This window comes from Zosterops lateralis (assembly GCF_965231275.1).
Source record: "Zosterops lateralis genome assembly, chromosome: 5".
NCBI lineage: Eukaryota > Metazoa > Chordata > Aves > Passeriformes > Zosteropidae > Zosterops > Zosterops lateralis.
Genome location: NC_139766.1, coordinates 18,099,835 through 18,122,184, shown reverse-complemented (window position 1 = coordinate 18,122,184; position 22,350 = coordinate 18,099,835). Strand labels below are relative to the sequence as shown.

Sequence of the window (22,350 nt, the reverse complement as noted above, 5' to 3'; positions counted from 1 at the left end):
TTTTAAAAAGAGATTTCTGGAAGGAGACGTTTCCCTGCTACTTGTGGTGTTGGAATACTGACTGTAGCTAATGCCCCGTAGAGCAGGGTTTGCAGGCAATCTGAGTAGTCCAAGAAATGGTTAAATCCCACTGCACAGCACAGACAACAGGATGAACCATGAGAATAGAGTTTATGCAGGACTGTGTGAACTGCTGCCGCTGCTGCTGCTGCTTGTGTAAAAATAGACGGCAATACATCAAATCCACAGCTTCTGCTGGCTACAATTCATAAAGGAAAAAATAAAAAAAGGCAAGCAGCCCCATGGTAATCTTTGGAGTATAATGTGAGGTTTGAGGATTTCTGCATGTTTGCATTCAGCAAAATGGAGCATTACCTGAAAGTTTGGGCAACTTGCAAAGCGAGGCAAACTTTCTTTGGACCCCATGGAGAGGAATCCCGAATACAGACCTGCTCAAAGGAACTAATCCTCTGGCTTCGGGCTTGGAATAAGTGCTTAAAATGCTCCCCTTGGGCAATGGGGGAGGGAAAAACAGGTTACAGGCAATGCTTTTTAAATAAGATGTTCATGCTGTAGAAAGCTACCCATCTAAAGTGAACTGTTTCCATGTTCTCCAGTATTTTTTTTCCTATCTGGCAGAGCATATGTGTGGATTCTCAAGTCATTTTGTCATGTTTTAAATATTTGCAGCTTGCCATTGTTATCCGCAGATTTCTGTTTGTATATTGTAATTGGTCTTATCTTGTTTTGATTTCTTGGTAAAGTGGAATAGATATGGATAATTCATATGTCCTGTAGCTATTATGAGTCAAGGCAGTAAGTGGATGACTTTCTGGCTCCAAAGTCCTAATTGTTTCTGAGTAGCTGGAGTATCGTGTGGGTCGTTGCCTGGCTTGTAGCATGGGTCTCAACTGCCGTAGCTTCATTTTTCTGTCATGTATTATTCTTAATGCTGCTAGGAACTGATTGAGGAACCAGCTTATATGGAAATACTGAAGATTTATTTTAATCACTAGAGTTCCTGCAGTAATTTCAAGCTAGTAACAGAATAGATAATTTATGTCAATGACTTTTTCATAGTGCAGTGAGAAAAAGAAAAAACAACAAAGAGTTTGATCTTAATATTAATTGTGTGGTGGATGGATTAACTGTGGGTAGGATTTTGCCAATGTGCTCCTGCATTGCACTTCCTGTAGCAACACTAGCGTCTGCATGCTGCGTTGGCTCAGGGGATCACCTTTACTGAGCTAAAATAATGCAGGCAGCAAGTACTGGAGGCAGCTTTCACTTTTTGAATCATTAATATTTGCTGTCAATGTAAAATGTATTATATTCTCGCTCACATAATGACAGGACGGCGTGTTGTTTAATAAAGGCCTGCATTACTGTAGCTGATCAGCGTCCCCAGTGCTTCACAGCTTAATGAAGGTGATGTACAGTAAGGTTGTGAAGATTGATAGAGAGAATCCACATGACACACATTTTGTCAAGTCTCTCTTTCTTTCTTGAGTTCATCCCCTTGGCACTTTGAAAAACTTGTTAAAAATAAAACAAAGATTATATTTTCATTAATATAATTAACATGGCCCAAGTCCAGTCTTCTTCTTTTTTTTTTTTTTTTTTTTTTTTTTTTTTTTTTTTTTTTTTTTTTTTTTTAATTTACCTTCAAAGGCACAAAAACAGCCAAAAGGTTAATGGAGAATTATACTTAATTATAATGATTCATTACCATCAGTGCAGTTAAGCTAATTTACTGTTTGCGCCTGAACTAAGAGAAAAAAGGTCTGTTGGAGTGAAATAACCCACAGTAATTAGCCTTTTGTGTTTAGTGACTGCTTTATCCTCCTAAATATTACTGTAAAATTAGGGTTATAGTTATGGAATAACTATCGTATCAAATAACAGTGGGAAGACAGTAAAATGTGTGCTAGCAATGCAGGTGCACCTGTTACAGATGTATAGGCAAACAGCAAATATCAGCGTGTCAGATGAGGACAGTTTTAGGACTTGGAGTGTTAAATCTGGCATCATGCAAAGGCCAAATATAAATTAATAACAGGAACACTTGCTGCTAATGTGTCTCAGATTAATGTGCTCTGTGTGCTCAGAAGCATAATGTCATATTCAGAAACATTGATTTTATTATCATGTCAACATTGGCAAGGCATATATACTTCATTTCAGCAGTTACATTTTTAGGTGACATTGCAGTCACTATAGGTAAATGAAAGCTGTGATAAGCAGGATTTTTTTTAATACCACTGTTTATGTTGCTTCAAAAGCCCACTGTAGGAACTTAAAAATGCAGATTACTAAAAGTAAACATGTTTAAGTAGGTGGTTCACAGGGTGAAGCTATTTTTATAAATGAAAGCAGTAACAGATCAGCAGGATACTTTAGAAGTCTGTGGCATCAGTTATAAGCTACTGACCTCCAGAACACAAACCTGAGAGTGATGCTGAGAATCTACCTTTTCAGTCAAAAACTAGATTATCCTTTAATGAGATCAGAGATTTCGGCCAAGCATCAAAAAAGGTCATCTCTCTGTTATAAGATTGCTGCCAGAAGATTGTGTCTTGCACTAAAGAAGAGGAAAGTATCTAATTTTTTTTCTTTTTTTTTTTTTTGTCTTACACTCAAAATAATGGTAAAAATATTCAGATTTAAAAAAAAAAGTTCAGATTACTTAAGTAGGATTTTGATTTCTTATAGTTTTGTGGCCCCTTAAATAATAGGAAGAAAAACAACTGCTATTTCAGAGCCTCGTTTTGCAGCCTCTCAGCTTCCTTGCCCCTTGGCCTACTCTATGATTATCTTGTAGTGTCCTGGTAGACGTAGAAGTTGTCTGGTAAATTATAGCTCACACCAGCTGCACCGAGTCTTTGTGCCAACAGACAAAATCTTCGCTCACGGCTGCACTGCTGCATCCAGCCCGTGCACTGCAGACACACCGAGATTCCAGGGACAAAAACCTCAATGAAATGCACCTTCAGCAGCTCTCGCTCTCATTGTTGTAAAAGGTAGTCCTTGCGAGAGTGACATAACCAGTATTGAGCAATTCACATCCATGGACACTGTTAGTGCCTTCAGACATCTGCCTTCAGAAAGTGGCACTTTCTCCATTGACTTCAGTCCAAATAGAGGTTGGGAAATCATTCAAACCACCTGGTCAACTGACAGGAGTTGGGGAGGTCCTGCGGTTGGCCATCCTTAACACAGTGCTAGGAATACTCACAGTGGATGGCTTTAGGCTCAGTTGACTTTAGATGGCTTTTAACCATTCAGTGCCTGGTGACTCTGCATTTCCGCCTGTGCTTTGCCGTGTGCCCGTATTGACGTAGGTGTTCAGAGATGAGTTACAAGGATACACAGTACAGTGCAGTAGGAATTGCTTAATTGAGCAGCATTGACATATGGGACTCAGCTATTTGCCAAACTGTTACTATGTGTTTTCTATAATTAGGAAATGGTTTTGGTGGGTACTCAAACATTTGAATTGCTGTGTTGAAGTGGATGTATGTTATTAATTTTTTCTTCCTTAGTAGGTCAGTCAATACCCTATCTAGCTTCATACTGGCATATAAAAGGACACTTAGTCCACGTTTGTTTTTATTTATCCTTACTCTCTTCCTAAGTTGTGCAGACAGAAACATTCTGCACTGCTGAAGAGGATTCCTGCAGACTAGACTTTGTTTACTGCCTCAACCAAAACGTTTCACAGACCCTCTTTTAGGATTACTGGATCAGAGGCTGCCAGAAGAGGAAAATCCATTTGGTTCTCTGAGTACAGCTTCTCTCTTGGGATATTTAGGAAACTGGCTAGGATGACAGAAGCCTTCACACCAAGCAGGTGAAAGGCTACGTGAACTAACTATGCCCATCCCTGAGATGAGTATATAGGGATATTTCAAGCCACAGTTCAGTTGCCAGGACTCTTATGCAGAACTGGCTGGCTGTGGTTTGTGCATTAGGAAAAGAGCCCAGCAACGTCACCAACCCATACTTCTTTATGCCCATATAGTAGCCACCATCATGAGTGGCTGTAAGGATTACAGTAAGGTTCTGTAGAAGTGAAAGTGTGACTGTCTCCAGCTTGAGCTAGCCTCCGGGGCAGAAGGCTGAAACAGGCTGTGCCTCTTTAACCTGAATGTATCAGGAAATGCGTGACAGACCTTGCCCAGAGGTATTCATCTGTAACTTCTACCTGCACTGGTTCACTCTGAAAGGAGGATAAGGCCATGCTTTGGCCTCTGCTGTTGGATTTAAACCTTTGAATATATATGATCATTATCAAATGGTATAGGGAGAAGGAATGTCATCATCGCTGGACAGAGATGTGGTAGAGAAGGCAGCTTATGCCCTGCTGTTTTCCCTGCCCCTTTATGTACATATATAGAGCTAACAATGACCGAATACTACGTGTTTCTTTTTTCAGAAAACAAAGTCAATCCTAGTGACCCTGTGCCATAGCTTAATTGAGGCTTAATTCTTATCACATGATATTAGTTAATAGATTCCTGGTAATTAATGAAACTATTTCTGTGTTGCTGTATCCTGCAGTGTGCTGCTCTGGTTGGCGAAGACCAGCCTCTTTGCCCAGATCTCCCAGAACTTGACCTCTCTGAACTAGATGTGAATGACCTGGATGCAGACAGCTTTCTGGGGGGACTCAAGTGGTACAGTGACCAGTCAGAGATCATCTCCAATCAGTACAGCAATGAACCCGCCAATATATTCGAGGTAAGGCAAGATGATGCAAGTGCATGTTGCAAAGTCCTTGCTTGCTTTTTTGTTTTCAGATTTTTTTTTTTTTAATTAGCCTGGTGGACAACAGTTTACTATTTTTCTGCTATTAAGAGACAAGAAAACTACTGGTGTATTACGGGTTCTGACTGGTTCCTTTAATCCTCATGATCAAAACCAGACCTGCGATCTGAGGGGTGTGGGGAGGAAAGCCTTAAAAGGATTCAAATGGAACTTATGATTTTTGAGAGGAAACAGCTGAAGAGTGCCTAGAGCACACTGCCCTGTGGCGTCACAATCAGGAGTTGCACTGTTGTCAGCTACAGAGCAAAACAGAAGTTGAAACTTGTTTGTTGTCTTCCACTTGAATTCCTGTGCAAGAAGCAGAGCGCTGCACAGCAGCTAGCTGATGAGTAGCTGGAACATTTCTGGTAAAGATTTTTACCACTCAGAGCCTTACTGTGCAAGTTACTTGCACACAAATTGAGAGGTCTGCAAATTGTTTATGTATAGAGGAGAAGAAGGTGGCAGAGAAGGCAGTGAGGGCTGTCAGTAGCTCAGGGACCATCTCAGTGTTCCTAGGTTTCATGGATCTCCTGGTGGAGAGCAATCTAAAAGTAAAAGTCAAAGCGTGATAGGAGAGATTTAATTGTTTTCTTTCCAGTTGTGCATTGAGGGTTAGGGTGTATGAGAGGATCAGGGTGTACAAGAGGAGGGTTACTGTCTCTTTATCTGTCTCGGTCTTCTTTCTTTTGTTGTGTAAAGCCTTCATAATTCTCCACCTTGTGGTTTCAGGCGGCGTGCCCTTCCTAAACTCTAACCTCCTTCCCTCCTTGTTGATAGGAGAGGCCATAGATCGTTCACTGACTGGGAAATTGGACAATAAATTGATTAGCTGGCAGGAGACACTGTAAAAAAGCAAGCTATGGGTGCTGTTTCTCACACACCAGGTACTGCAGCTCCAGGAAGTACAGCTAGCCCGCTGGTTCCAGAAAGCCCCAGATTGTCATGGTAGAATTTTAAAGGCTGGAAAAAATTAACCGAAATGGTATCGTAAAATGCTTACCTAGGATGTGATGTCCTGAATAAAATTCTCTTTTCTTTGTATACAGCTCTAAGCCCACAGTGATCTCCCTGATGCAGATTAATTGCTCTGGATTTAAACCAGTGTAACTGATAGCAGAAACCGGTCTTCTCTGTTTAGTTTCTGTCATTTACATCCAAGTAGCTTGGAATTAATTTTATTTGAATCAAAATAGCCCTGCAAAGCCTTGTGCTTAGGCCCTCTTTTTTTCTTTAGCTGTATAATGTTCCACACTTTGTTTTACAAAGTTTCCAAATCCCGTCTGGTTCTTGAATTGCAGTTGTACTGCCTCAGGCAGGGTAGGGTATGTTGGTAGCAGCAGGGGGGCAGGGTCCACATTTGCAGTGACTGTGGTGGAGACTTGTTCTGCTTTTTTTATAAAAGGAATGAGGACACACATTTTTTTCACATTCATCCAAAGCCAAATGCAGAAGCATTTTCCTGTAGGAAAAATCAGTTGAAGATGCAGACTTTCAAAGTGTAAGTTCCAAATACGTAATACAATTACGTATTTCCCGAATTTAAGCGTACAAATTATTCCAGTAAAACCAGCAGAATTTGACTACCACATTGTTTGTCCTGTGTGTTACTGCCTGTCTACTCTGATGGCCACAGCTGCTGGGTATTAAGTTGTCTCAGATAGGTACTGACCATTCCCTGCACAGCTTGTATAGGAAACAGTTCCTGCTCTGAAAATCCAAGTATGTTGCAAACAGCAGGACAACCACATAGGCTGGTAGTTACTTCACTGGGAGATGGTGACAGGGGCAACATCTCATGGACTTGTTTGGGTCTGTTTGAGGATGAGCTGCCCCGGTGTGCAGAAACAGGGGGATATGTGTGGAGAAACAGGGGCAATGCAGCTGGGGGAATGAATCTACGCAGCAAGTAATAGGTCAGAAATAATACTTTGGAAATGAAATACGCTGCTTCTTTCCTAACACACAAATTCTGTTGTTTTCTTTCCTCACACTCATTCACTTCAGCTGCAGGCTGCATTGCTGTCTCATCATAGCTTGGCCCATACTTACCTGTAGGGACAAATTGTGGCCTAATGGTATTTTATAATACCGCAGTGCAAAATTAGACTATTTTCAGCTTCTTAGAGTGTTGCATTTACATTTCTTGGTTGCTTGGCCTAGGAAGATGGGAATGAAACAGTTATTTTCTCCTCCCATACATTAACCCTGTCCCCATTCTCCACTGTGCAGCTGGATACTTTGCACTATTTCTTGCCTCTGCCGCTCGGTAATGTGACGACTGGGGGTGCTCAAGATCAGAAGAAGATGTCTTCTTCCTCCAGAGACTATCTCACATACTCTGTGAGGAACTATTTGTTTTAGCTGAGAGAATGGAAGTTTTGTGCAGTTTCTCATTTGGTAATCACTAGATTTTTCCATATTGATCCTCAATGGCTTTTTGAAAATTAAATCATGTCTTTTTATACCTTTTTCTTACTTTTTTTTTTCTCTCTCTTTTTATTTTGAGAGAAGAATGTTTTATCTAACTTAAGCTTCCAGATGAGGCATTGTCATACAAAAATAGAAATACAGCCTATTTGGGGTGGAGAGGAAGGAACCAGAATGACAAGCAAATGATGGGAAGTACATGAGAAGCATTACTTGTTCAAGCTGTACAGTGTTAATCATCCAATCAAGCCTTGAATGAAACACACTCTCGTTTGAGGTATTAATGCAGTCCATGTGGCATTGTCTACGTGAGGGACAGTGTTCAAAAGCCCTTTACAAAGTTCCTGAGTGTCTTTTTTTTAAAGAAAGTGTACTTTTTTAAAGAAATGTTTGTATTTCATAAAGTGAATTTTCAGTCTTTCTGCAAATCATGTTCCTGAAAACTCCCTTGAGCTGAGCATCCACAACCTTAGGCACTTCCAGTGGCACTGGGAATCTCACAGACTAGAAATGATTAATAGTTATGGTAGCAACCAGGAGCCAAGTGAGATAAAGGTCCAATTAGTCTAGATAGTATGTAAGTGTTAAATATAAATCCCTGCTCTCATCTGCTTAGGTGTGATGAGATACTGGCCTTCACTCTAGGATTAAAACACACCAGTATTTTGCACTCACCTAATTAATCACTGCATCATTCTGCTCACATGCCAGTGTAACCTATACGAGTCCCAAATCAAGCCTGTACTGCCCCAGCACAGAGGTTCTTCTTACTGATGTTTGTACTTACATACATTATGAATTAGGTAATTTCTTTCTATTCACAGCTTGATCACTTCTGTTTTTCACCTAATTTTCTTTGCCTGTTGTTTGAAAATGAAGGAATTCTTGCCCCTCAGGGCACTGTCTATTGACACAAGTTCATGCAAGTAAATAGTTAACAAGTCACCCAAGACCAGTTACTTAGATGGTTCACTGCACCATTCACTTTTATGATTTGTTTTTGTGAAAAAGTAGACTTTAAAAATTGTATTTCCAAAAAATTTAATTTGGCTACTTTCAGAAAATCAAAATGGTTAAATTTTCATTCTGAAAGCCAATGCTCTGTGAAATTGTGAACAAACATACAACTTGATGTGCCGTGAGTGAGAAGGCTTTTTGTTCATGAAAGCTGTTGTCCCTCGAGGCTTCTTGAAATATACTGTACCATATCATGTAAGATTAGTCATATTTAAAATTATTTATGATCCGTGCGTAGTGTTATGGAGAGGGAAGTTATCTACAGTGGGTGTTGCTCTTTGTTGGCATTTTTTGCAAATAACTCAGCTGATGGCAAGAGAAAATTCAGCATGTAGATAGGCAATAACCTGTTAAACTACAGTGAACCTGTGTAAAATCATAAATCTTGTACTTGGCAAAACACTTTTTTAACCTTTAAAAAGACTTCAGAAAACCCACATTGCCTGCCCTTCTGCAGATTTAATATATTACATAATTCTATATTCCAAAGCAATGCTCACAATATTTGATGACTTCGTTTTTAATTGTTTTTATAGGTGTTTCCCACGTTACTTCTCAAGGCCATTCTATGTGCCACGTATTTAGAAAGCCTAAAAAGATAACTATGTTTTATTGTAGACTGCCAAAAAGGGCTGTATTACAGGCAATGAGAATGTGAGGAGAGAAAGAAATACACAATGAAATGCAGACTGTCTTTCCCCTGGCAGCAGAGGAATGCATGGAGATAAATGATTTCTTATTTATTTGGAAGGGGTTGTATCAGGGAGATGATGAGTGTTGAGGGAAGCCTTAAACATCACCAGGGTAATTTGCATAGGTTCAGATTATAAAATCCCTCATGTTCTGTGGTGCTGCCAGTGTCTTTCACCATTGCAGGTTATTCATTCAAGGTTTGCAGCCAGATTGATTAATGAATTACTAAGATCTTGCGTAAAATGACTTGGCCTGACTTTTAAACAACCACCAATGTTTTCTTTGCCAGTCTTGTGACTGGTGTTAATGGGTTCCAGAGAACTGAGCCTATATAGACTTTCTGTAGTGGCTTTCCCTAGCGTTTTTTCCACTTTTTAATTTTCTCCAAAACTAGTAGCCCAGGGCAGGCAGTTCAAGGAGATACAATCTCAGGAAAAAAAAAAAAGACATAGTAGTCAAATCCTTGATGGCTGATGCCCTTCAGTGCCAAATCAGCATGATTTATCATAGCCATCTATTCAGCACAACAGAGGCTGGAGGTGAGCTGCATGGTGTACCTCACACAATATGCATAACTAGAGCTCTGAACTTTGAAGGAAAGCCTCAGAGCTATTTGCAAAGTGCTGGTGCTTAGTGAATACTAAATTACATTTAGGAAATAGTCTACTGCTACCAGTTATACTTCATTTTTATTCTTGACACAGACACCTAAATCAGAGAACAGTAACATTTCAGAGATTATGGTAGCAGTTTGGGTATGTTCCAACACTATAATAGGATCAGAATTTTAAGGCCTTTTTTATTATTACCAATAGTCACTTAGTTTCTACTGCAGCGTACTTTGTAGGGAATTACAGCTTTTACTAAAAAGATTAAAATGCTATTATGCAAATGATTGCAGTATGTTATTATGTTTACAAATTAACATCCATGGCTCAACACACAAATTAACTAACTATTCCATCTATATTATTAAGGATTTAATAAAGTAGCTGTTGATAAAAATGAGGAGCTTGGAACAGTTAATAGGAGCTGATCGTGATTTAACATAGAACTTAAACATTGTGTTTAATGTTCTAGATGGCATAATGGCAGAATAAAGCTTATCAAAGTGCTTGAAAGGACTGTGATTGTGTGCACCACATAGCAGCCTGTCTGAGGCCCCGGAGGGCATGAGCAAAATAGCTCTGGGCAGTAGCGTAGAGCACTCTGGTGAATCTGGAAGCAACACAAGACCAAGTCCTATCAACATGTACCTTCCTGCTCTAATAAGTAGGCTTTTTTGAAATTCAGATTCATGCAGATTTAATGTTTTACATGATAAGCACATGTATTTGGGTATTTGGGAACTTGTGTCCTTCTAAAATGCATCCTGTAATGAACTGCTTCTATGGCAAATGGGATTTCACTGCAGAGTGTATCACTGTATGGTAAAAAAGGGGAAGGCTGAGTTCAGTCTGAGACTACTTTACAAACATTTCTGCAAGTTGTTATTCCTCACAGTTCATAAGAGATCATAAAAGCAAACAGATAAGAGGTACTGAGGTCCTAGAGAAATGAATGTACTGTATGTGGTTATGGAGTAGATTTAGTAGACAACGTCATAGGTTTAATACAACAATAAACGTAAAAGGCAAAAGATGCAGATTTGGAATGGGAAACTTTATAAGAATGATAAAAGGTAACAATGTATCATAAAGCCTACTTGTGAAAGGAGGAAAAGACCCTCATTTCCAGGGAAAGAAAATAGACACTTTACAAAAGTGCCGGACTTTTATATTCCTAATGGAGCAACGTCACATGTCTTGTGTGTTTGAATGCATTACCTTTACCACTGTCTGTGGCCTGACTCAGGACTCTACATCTGCTAAATAGGAGACCAGTACAATAACATCCTGTCTATGTGGGATGATGTATGTAAACGATAATCTATGATTAGCTATGCTGACATTTAAAAAGGCTCAAGCAGTAAGTGGAATTTATTTTACTCGAACCAGCTGCTATGTAATTGGAAAGAGTTTATGCAAATGTTCTGTATCTAGTGTTACCAAGGTGTGCTGCTGCTCCTTTTTTCTTTCCCACTTGGACAAACTACAATACTTTAATGCAAGAACCACCTGGCATGTTGGTTGAAACCTTCAGGCAGGAGAGAAGTCCCAAGTGAGCAAAAAACAATTGCTTTGAGAGTTTATTGTTTGATGTATGCGGCCACCAAAACCGTTCCCCAGGCACGCAATCAAGAAAATCAAGACTGATCCACTTCACGGTCCCATTAAGGAGACATTTCACCTGGAGCAGCCATGGCTTGAGATGCTCATTGTGCTGCTGCTCTGTAGAGCACCTGTCGTTTTTCAAAGAGGGAAGACTAGCACTCACCAGAACAGTAGTAAGCTAATTAGGTCATTAGAGGGATGTCTTGGCCCGTGTTAAAACCAGCCCTTGAGGACACTGTGTTACACTGTGTTCCCACTGGCTATGTAGCTAAATACGAACTGGTGTCAGCTGCCATACAAACAAAAATGTAATAGCCTCCTTTCACAGAGGTCATCTTAAATCCACTTTGGTCACAGTCACACTCCACATCTGTTTTAGTGAGATGCAGCTTCTTAAGGTGGCGTTTGGACTTCATAAGCACACAAACAACCGAGCTATAAATTGCTACTGCTGGAGTTATTTTGAATAAGTGTATACTGTTTCATATTTATAATGGTGAGGCTTCATAAAATTCACAGTGAATATATAACACAGATCAGTTCAACAAGCATGAAATTGTATGTTGTCAACTTGTCACATAAATAGAGCCATATTCTAGCTTACGATAATGTTGAACTAAATATTTTCTCCCTGGAACTGCAGAGAGGGTCACGAAAATGTGGGACAGTAGTTTTTGTTAGAAAAACAATCCCAGACTTATTGCTAGTGGGAAGTAAATATTTCTGATAAGATTCTTCTGGTTTTTTAATTCCCCATTGGCTTACAGCAACAGAAAGTTTACCTTCCTTAGACAAATGCTAGTTGGTTAAATTAAATTTATTTCTGTTAATTGTTTTGTTTCTAGCGTAACCTCTTTTCTTTTTTTATTGTTGCTATTTTTGTTCAATGCATCATTGCTAATTGCTACTAAACAGTCCATCTTAACCCTGGTATGCTCTTTCCCTGCTGCCCCATCCCACTTAGCATTAACTCTGGTCCATGCCATTACAGAAGAATAAAATTATCATGAGTCTTCATTTATGAATTGTTTTTCCTTAGGGCCACTAACCTATTTTGCATGTGTAGGTCAGGAGGAAGAAATTGCGCAGAGCATATTTGTTGCAGGGAGAGAGGAGAAAGTTTTGGTATTGAATCATGGTGAACTGTTTTTTCCCCATGAACAGAGAAAAAATACAAAGAAGAGTTTATATGTGTCTGTGAAAACTTACCTACTTGTGGCTTTTGTTGTACTACTGTGGGTAATCCTCAGATGCACTGGAAATTTGTAGTCTTTCTGGAGGAGTGCCCCCTGTCAGCTTTATCGGCCTTTTTTTCTCCAGTGTCTGATTTTTATTTTGGTAGCTTTGTCCAGGTGCATGCAGGATCCTAATGCCTTTGCAAGCAATGGGCCGCAGCCTTGGCAGGCACGGAGCTCTGACTGTGTGTGCAGGCACACTCAGCCGTGGAGGCTGGGTTCAGGTCTCGGTGGAAATCATCCCCTTTGCAATGCATAGCTGGTTGCTTTGGCTGAGTCTTCCGTTCTGACACAACGGAGCAACAGTCTTACTTCGTAATGATTGAGAAATTAATTAGCACTTTGTGGCGGTGATGAGTCTGAAGGGCCATGATTGGAGTTTGCTTTTTACCACATGCAGTAATCACTGGTTTTTGTTTATGAAAGCACAAACCCAAAACCTATTGAGATTTTGGTGTTGTCATGAAGCGTGAGCCGTGTGATGCACTAGAATAATACTTCCATTTCCTCGCACACATCTGTGCTTTTGTGCTTTACTGTGAGTAACACAATGGGGTGCTGGTCCATAATGGGTACTTCTAATCACTAAGACGATAATCAGAAGAACAGAGTATTTTCTGTGAGGAGCCACAGTGGCAGCCTCAGGCAAGTGTTGTTGCCTTGTTGATTTATGACAGGTTTGAGTTGCCTGAACTCCTCAGAGCCATCCAGCTTATCACATAAAGTTTAGGAGGATCATCCCTTCCAAGCATATTACGGGCTGGAGGTGTCAAATGGGCAGGGAGAACTTCTACTTCTGGCTGCTGCCATAGCTGCTTCTTGAAGGCTCAATTCATCAGGATTTGGAGGGGCCAACATCAAATGGTGGGAGGGACTGCAGATCTCTTCTACAGGAGATATACTTAAATAAAAATAGAGAAATTGGGTAGAAAAGTTTCTCACCTCTTGTCAAGGAGCTGGTGATGATGGTTTTCTGGATGGCTGGTTTGGTCAGAGGAATTTCCACATAAGCTGCCAAAAGAGACAATAGGAGTTTGCTTCTGGAATGGTATTTTTTCCTGGAGGACAAAAAATTTGTTCTGAAAGTACTCCAAAACCTTTGCAAAACATCAAGTTTTTCTTCTCCCATGTTGCTGTATAAGCAGTGACATAATGACTCAGGAAGTGCATCAGAGACCTTAGGTATTAAGTGTTATGGAAGTGAGACATCTCACTGGAATTTTTACTTTGGTGAGAATGCTGCAGGCTTGCATATTTCCTCAGAGCAGTCAGTGACCAGAAGTGAAAAGCAGGTATTAGGAGAGTTTTAGAACTCTTCTAGTATTAGGGATTGGTTGGGGTTTTTTTTGCTTGTAAATATGTATTACTTGGCTAGGTAGATGTAGCAGTAATGTTCTCCATTCTGCCAGGCCCTGTGTGTTGAGACTGAGTGAACAGGATCTTTGGCCTATTGGTACCTACTTTAAGAGGGCTTCTGGGTGAAGTGTAGGCAGCCAGGTAGTGCAGGTAACAGTGTGGGTGGTAAAGGATGAAGAATGAACTTGGAGCAGGGGAGGGCTTTGCAGAATCGTGGAGTGGTTGAAGTAGGAAGGGATCTCAGGAGGCCATTTGGCCCAATGCAGCCTGTTCAGGAAGGACTACATGGAACAAGAAGTTGAGGAAATATTTCTGTGTTCCTCTGCTGCTGCTTCTTCCCTCTTTGAAATTACTTTATTTTGTACTGGTAACGAGTTTCTGATCCCATTTGGAAAATCTTAGCCCATAGTCCTAAGTAACTATGGAGTTTCTTTGAGACATGCTTGTATATAGCTAGAAGGCTATTGTTGCCAAGTCCGAGTTTTCAGAAGAAGATGGGTTGCAGTCAAGGGTTTGCAATCTGGCCTTGGTTTTCATGACAAATTTTCATATAAGGAAACCTACTTCTTGGGCTGATCTTAGCTTCCACTGGTACTGAGCTTGCCCATTTTCATGGGCTTCTTGTTGGACTAGTGAAACTGTAAAGTTGTCCGGTTAAAATGGATGCATATGAAATTATTTTCTTAAACAAAACATAAGTTTTGTTTGTCCTGACCTCTGGTTGGATGTGCTCTGTTAGGCATTTGACCCTCCAGGCATACACAAAGGAGCAGTAGGCTTTTATTTTTACTTGTCTGGGGAAACATGCATTTTTGAAATTCTTCTTCTGGTTTTGTGTTTGCGTTGCTGTTTTTTCTCTCACCAGGACTGGTGTGGATTTTCTTGGCTGTATTGACTGTCCTTAAAAGCCCAACAATCACTCTTCACATAAGTATGAAGACATCAGGCAAAACATTGGCAACTGTCACATCAATTGCATCTGGGAAAAAGCCAAAAAACCTTGTGGATTTTTTTCCTTAACACTGCAGAAACATTCATCCATTTCCAGTGAAAGAGTGTGTCAAAGTGCTTCTCCTTGTGTGTGATGGGAGTGTTGCCGTGTCTCGTCATTTTCTTTGCTGTTGATCCCACTCTCCTACAGGAAGGGTCAAGTCAAATGCTTCTCCGTAGACCAAGTCTCCCATTTGCAGCAGGAAATCTCTCGGGTGGAGAGGATAATGTTGCAAAACAGAGGCTAACATTACAAAACAGCTCTGCTGCCTCTGGCGCAGTCTGGAGCATCACAGACCAATAACTCCTATCGTGTCACTCTTGCGGCACCTTATTATCTATGTTTTTCTGTAGATCCGAGCTGAGACTGTCATTACCAGTTTCAGGTAGGTGAACACCATCTGGGTGAAATAACCATGTACCAGTGATGGGCTGGAGGGGGCTCTTGTTAGTTAATCATCCCTACCTTCCCTTTGATGAGTTAATTTGTCTGTTGAGCCATGGAGGAGCCCCCAAGAGCTCCCAGGAGCTCTTGGTAAAATTCTGCCAACAAATGGAAAGATAGGGATGATTTCACTCTCTTTGCTGGAGCCTTTGCTATCTATGATATTGCTAAATCATCCATAATGCATAACTTTCTGTGCAATCTTTTTGTTATAGCTCTGGAGGCATATTACTTCTTTGTGCATTTACTTTTTAAACATTGTCACTGGATACCTAACCCTCCTGAAAATCTCATCCCATGAATTAAGGTTAATTTTAGTACTTTCATGTGGCCTTTTAGTAGTTGCTATATGAAGATCTTTGGCTGTGATGCTGGGCCATAATTTTTTTTTTCTTCCGCCTTCAGTTATTAAACACTGTCTTTATTTACTTGTTTTTGATAATGCCTAAAAACCCTGTGGTAGGGGGTGAGTCTGTATATACTAGTGACTAGCCCATCCTAGTTTTATGGTGTGCAGTTTGAAGTCCTTGGAAGGAGCAAAGGTAGTGAAAGAATAAAAGAGCTAATCCTTGGGGTTTGCAAGTGAAGGTAAACTCAACTTATTTTTCCTTCAGAGGCCTGTGAGCACTGCTCTTTAACCAGACTCCTCTTCCTCCCAGGCAGCTGGAGGCAGTTACAGCATGCTGAGCTTGCCCAGTCTGGGAAACAATACAAGTCAGAGCTGCAGTTGTGTCAATGTGATGTGGGACTACTAAGCCCGAGGAGAAGCTTCCTTAAGTAGTATATCCCCACATGGAGACTTACTTATCTCCAAACCTGAGATGAAGAAGAAAATTAAATTTAAAAAAAAAAATTAAAAACTCAACTGGACAAAAACCCACAGAAGACTAGGAAGCTTAGAAATGCTATAATTTGGAAGATGCTCTGGTTCCTTTGTAACTAGTCAGAGAAGGTGTGTTAGCTTAGATACAGTGCTCTTCAGCCAGATCAGGGCAAGTTCTTGCAAGGCCATACATATGCCTCTGCATAGCTGCTGTGGAGGAATTTATTAGCTTTCATTCAATACTGATGTTCTTCCCAGGCTCTCTTCTGAGAGAGAGCAAATTTCTGTCTCAGAGGAACACAGGGACACAGAGAAAGTGCTGAAGGGATACTGGGGTAGATCTGGAAGAGTGAGTTGGGATCCTAGTGGGCTATGAGCTCTGGCTAAAGATGACCGTAATGTATCAAAGAAGTTCCTGCAGAGTTAATTAGCATCTCTGTATTGTGTTTTCAGATCTGTGCTGGGAAAGACTATTTAGCTATGTCCTGTACAGACACAAATGATTTTCAGGAATCTATACTCCACTGCAATTGGAGTCTCCACAGGGTCAGTTCAAGTCCAGTATGGTCAGAGCCAATAGACCACGGGGGGCTAATTCTCTGCTGGACCATCAGCATCACTTTACAGAACTGCTCCTGGCATGTGCAGCTCTGCAAACACTGTCCAGATGTACTTGAGCTGCTTCTCTGTGGACTCCATCTGGACCCAAGAGGGCTTGTTATGGGCAGCCCCATGATGTGCAGAGGTTTTTCTCTTTCAGGATCTCTCACAAGATTAGACTTGTGAAATTTTGATTTTTAAACCCAAAGCTAAAGAAGGAAAGACGTGCCCCTAAACTTAAGGCTGTAATAGTTGCTATTTCCTAAACCATGTCTTTGAAAATGATGGGTCTATGTTCTTAAAGATATGCATGTCAGAAACTTCCTAATAAATTGCTTTTGTGGGTATTGGTCTTTCCAGCTTGAAATATCCAGGAGAAGACTGCTACTCCAAGTTACACTTGTGCATAGCAGGAACTTCAAACTGGACCCTTCCACTTGATCTCCCATTATTCTCTCCTGCATCATCACTCCAGCTACCCTCCATCAGTAGAATGCTACCAATTTGCCACAGTTTTTGTCCGTGTGGATTTTTCCTCAAACCAAATTCACAGAGATGACAAAAATCCACTCATGTGTCTTGTCCTTCCCTACACCTGCTTCTGGGAGTGCAGTGGCAGATACCAGTTTTATTGTGTGCCAATGTTACTACTCTGTTTACAGCAGATTTAGGAGTTTACATTAGGCCACAGTGTTACCTTCCAGTTTCCCTAATTCTATCTGCTGGCAATCCTAGCTATGTGGTTGGGGTGGCTGCCCCTGTCCTAAAGGAATTTGTGTCAATTTCTGCAGGGACAAATCCTCCCTGTGCTAAACCGCTTTGCTGTATTTGCTCAAACTCAAATTTTGACAAAGGCGTTCTGTCCACATCCACCAGAAGAGATTGCTTTTTTTTTCAGATGCACTTGGAGGTAGATGTGTTGGAAGCTGCCTGTACATGGCTGATAACTGAGACGAAGCATCTATGTAGCACGATCCATGCCCTTTTCTAATTTGTCTTTGAATGACAAATGTGTCTTCACTGAGTCAGCAAAAGAAGAGATCCTACAGTAGAATTCATTGCCCTTCTATCCCTTTCAACAGAGTGGCTAGGTTTTCCCAATTCCTCCCCAAGATCTGTCTTTAAAAGAACTCTTATAAAGACATCTCTCAAATGTATTGTGCAGAACTCCATTATATTATCTAGTAATTCAGGGTCATAATCTGCTGTTATTTCTTTAGAATCCCCCTCAACAAAGCTGGTGTATTCCAAATAAAAAAGTAAATAAGTAAAAAAAATCAAAACCTTTGTGAAAATCAGAGTTGTATGGATTTGGAATAGTCCACATTTGTCTTCATCACTGTTGACCCTAGAGAGTCAGCTCTTAAGAGTTGAGTGTGACTGACCTCAAAAAAGAAAAACAGATTTAATTACAAACTTTGGCATTTCACACAGACAGTACTGTAGTATAATGTGCCATTTTTTCAATAGCAAAGGAGTGAAAATGCTCATAGACTTGGAATGGAAACCTAGAAAATATTTCAATGTTTGAATCCATCTGAATTGTTTCTGTGCAAAGAAAATGCAATTCCTGGTGCCCAGTTCGTACACTCCAGAATTCCTGGAGATGACTTCTGTTTCTTGAGTGCTTTGGATATGTGCAGGTGTCCTTCCTGGTTTTTAAAGCTACTCAACTAATGAAGGATCAGGGCCACTTCACCTGGTTTTCTCCTTCTCTGAAATCCAGTTATTGTTTTGCATCAGGGGTAATTGTACCTAGGGATATTAGACAAACCCACTGATTCAGACTCGGTAACTCTTGACTATCTTCCCATATTGCATTCCATGATTTGGTTAGATTATATCTTATCTTTAACCTTCTTGCTTCAATAAACACACAATATCTAACTTGTCTTCTTCCACCTTATACACAAGGAAAATCATCAGTGCTTAATCTGTTGCTGGTGTTAATGGCACAATTCCTCATCCTAATTCCAATTCACTCTGCCTGATATCCCACAAATGCCTTTGAGAAAGGCATTTTATTCCTGATACTGTGCCAAAGACACTTTCTTCCTTCGTCACTGCTGTTTGACTTTCTATGGACTTCGTGATGACCTTTTGCAGGCTGTGGTAGATGACACATTCTTACATATGAAAGTCTGCAAACGAATGCCACATTCCAGGCTGTCACTTTGGCTCTAAAGTAGATCCCTGATCTTGAGCTAATACTATAGCAAGAAAGTGTAATCTCTTCACTAGCAGAGAAAAGAATGGAGAGAGTATACAGTAAAAAAACAAGGCAGTAACACAACAGCTTTTTTCTTTCTTTCTTTTTCTGTTTGGCAAGTGGTCACACATGGCAGACACCCCATGCTCTCTGCCCTCCTCTCTGCTCCTTGGGACCCTTATTCAGTACAGCTGCCATCATGGCAGCCTGACGGGGATCAACAGGGATTGCTTTTGTGATTATTTTTGATTTCAAGGGCCATCCAAAGTCTGAAGTAAAATATTTTCCTACTTAGCTTTATAATAATTTCAGAATCTTCCAAGATGAAAGCTCTGCTGAACCCTCAGTTCACTTTCTCCTTCATATCTTTCCTTGGGACAAACAAGTCTGTGTAATTATCTGTACAGGTAAAGACTTACCTTACAGACTTTGGATGTTTTCTGTTTTTTATATTCCCACATTAGGTTAGGCAAAGAGAAGGCCCCACTCAAACAATATGTTTTGTGTGGAAACTTTGTTTTTCCAAGACACTTACTGAGTTGCTGTTCTATTATGGCCTCTTCCTCCTGTGTTTTGGAGCATTGGCTGGGCTTTCAATGTTAAAATGGATAGTCTCCATGATAATTTCTGAACTAAGTCACGACTGTGTTCCTTTCCAGCAGTCCAAACTTGTCTCTTTTACTGTAGCCTTAATGTCCTCCCTACCATCCACTACATCATAGAGATACTTTTGTCTTTCTAATAACGGAGTTCTGTCTTACACACCATCCTTGTTTTGTGTATCTGTTCACTACTCTCTCTGTTCCAACTTGCTCTGGAAAATGCCATTCTGGAATGCTGGTATTTGTAGCATTGTGCCACAGTGTGTCCCTGAGAGCAACCTGCACCTCGGGCCCGGAGCACTCTGCTAATAAAGGGCTGATGATGACGGCGAGGAAATCCCAGTGCTGTTTATTGTCAGTGCATGCATCGTGGGTACAGCCTCAAATGTGTTCCAGGGACAAGAGCCAAAAATGAGGCCAAGGATCTAGGGTTATATACCAGATAAAGAGGTGGTCCTTGAGGGTCAGGGTCCAATAGGGATGGGGAAAAATGGTGCAGAGGAGTGGCCAAAAACCAGGGACACTAATAGGATCACAGAGGTGTGGTGCTGTGGCAAAAATAGCCCAGTGGGGTCCAAGGGAAGGAAGAACATTCTGTGAGGTGTGTATATATGGTGAACGAGGCTGAACAGGGTGACATAAACTTAACAAACCAATGAAACAGTGAAACCCAAGAAAGATTAACGTGTGGCTGCAAAGGCCCATGGAAGGGAGGTTTTCCTCACCATGACTTAAAAGGGTATATTTCCCCATTTTCCTTGGTCCCTTCAGGGTTGAGGCATAGCTACCTTGGGGATAAGCCCCTAGGCCTCCACAAGTATTAAGTGAGTAAATACTATGGTGACATTTTCTGTACCAAAAAAGGCAAAATCAACAAGTTTCATGAATGCACAATATGAGCTTCTTCTTAGCTGTGGGCTGTGACTCCAACACTCTTGATGACTGTTTTTTCAGTCTTTTTCTGGCAACTAGAGAAGTTCAGGTTAAAGTAGTTAGGGGATGGGGAGTGAGTGCGCTGCTGGTGTTGCTGAAATGTCCCCTGCTTGGAAGGGAGTGGTGGTGTTGCTCTGCCCTCCCACCATGATTGTGGCCTACAGGCACTCTGGCCTGGAGAAGTTAACTAATTTGTGAGCATCAAATCCCCTTCTATAAAGTGAGGATTATAATCCTTCTTTCTTGATCTTGTCTGTTTGAACTGTGAGTACTTTCTGCAGATACTTTCCCTTGAGATGTGACTGGAGATCATGCAGTGTAATAGGGGTGTTTCCTAGGTAGTTCTAGAATATTACTTAAAAATTCAAGTTGCAGGAGATGGATAGTACTTTTAATCATCATAATGAAGATGAAACATGATTTTTGCTGCATGGCAGCAGAAGGAAAGGGCTGAGAGATAGATATCTAAAATCACTGAGTGCGTACTTACAAAGACAGGACTTGCTCAGCACCCAGGTGACAACAGACATTTTGTTTATTTGATAGAGAGGCTGTGAACTTAACTCTTGACTCAAAAAGAGAACTTCCTTCCCAAATGAAGACATATGGAGAGTTTTAATGGCAATTGCAAGACATGTGGCTGGGTATGCTACTGTGTGTGAGCTTATAAAGACACAGGGTGTATGTATATCTGGTGAGTGGTGAATTCCACCACTATTTAAGAGTAAAAAAATTCTTCACTCAGAAAAGACGTGTCTAGGGGGACAGGCTCTACCAGCTCCAAGGCAGTTGGATGTCATGTCTGCCCAGTGAGAGAAGATCTGTTCAGCTGCATGGATGGCTTTTAGCTTGACCTTGCGCAATGTTTCTGTCTAGAAGTTGCCCTCCTTCAAGGTGAGATTTTTAAATTATGTTAAAAATTACTCATACTAAAGAGTTACAGGGAAGGAAGAAGTATTGGAAACATACTAAAATGTGTGTCAGAATCAGTTTCCATTTGGTGCTCTTGTTATGGCAATCATCTGGATGTCAAGACTGAAGTAGTACCAGGGGCATCATGTGGAGGGCAGTGGGCAGGAATCAGTGTGCAGAGGCCCTTGCAGCTTGAATCCTGTGATGTTCTGATCTGAGCTTGTACAGTGAGTACCCACAGTGGTGTTATCTGCAGAAGTGCGAAGTTGAGGCAACAACAGCAGCAGGGGTGTTACACCACATGGCTGGTTTCTGTGCTGATGCCTTTCAGACCGGCTGTAGTGTGAGTGAAATGTATGTAAGGGCAGAGCACATTTGTGCTTTGCTTTAGAGTTTCTTTTTTTCGTTATCTTGTCATGGTTTTCAGTGAGGAGCAGATGTACAGGTGTCCTGCTTAAAAGAGCTTAACTACTGGTAGCCTAAAAAACCCACCAAAATCTCAATTTATGTGTTTTAAAGATGAGGTGACTTCATTAAAGATTGTAGGGTCTTGCAGTTTTACTCCAAAGAAAACACTGCTAGCTCCACAGTTCAGCTGGCAGGGATCTGTGTCAGACCGTGGAGCTTTAGTTATATGCTCAAGTCTTCTTATGGTACTAAAAATCATTCAGTTTTTTTTCTAAAGTCACAGACAAGGAGCTAAAATTGTCTCACTCAAATACGTATTTTTGAATTTCAGAATTAAATGTAATAAAGGAGATTTTTTATTTTTATTCTCTTTTGATGAGACATGCAATGAGAGAGTGAGGATGCTGCGTTAGAGTATCTTTTGATTTGCTATTTGCTATGTGTCAAACATTTATATTTCAAAGAAACGTTTGTACCTATACTGAATGTTTGGCAAATCCAACAGCTCATTAGATGTTAACAATAGCAACACTGCTAAATACAAAGGATTCCTAGGCAAAGTACCCCTCAGGCTATATCTCTGAGAGAAAAAGTGGCAAATAGAATCAGAAACTAATTAAATAGTCAGCTAAAGTGAGCATAACTTAAAAAAGCTCTAAAACTACCAAAAATGGAAAC

General features: G+C 40.6%; 1 protein-coding gene across 2 annotated transcripts in view; it reads left to right on the top strand.

Annotated features, from left to right (window-relative positions):
- PPARGC1A (PPARG coactivator 1 alpha) overlaps nt 1–22,350 on the top strand; it is a 71,190-nt gene that overhangs the window by 1,466 nt on the left and 47,374 nt on the right. For both annotated transcript variants that reach the window (XM_083861640.1, XM_083861639.1), the window contains one exon: nt 4,561–4,740. In XM_083861640.1, the coding sequence (XP_083717766.1) occupies nt 4,561–4,740 (180 nt within the window). The remainder of the gene's footprint in view (nt 1–4,560; nt 4,741–22,350) is intronic.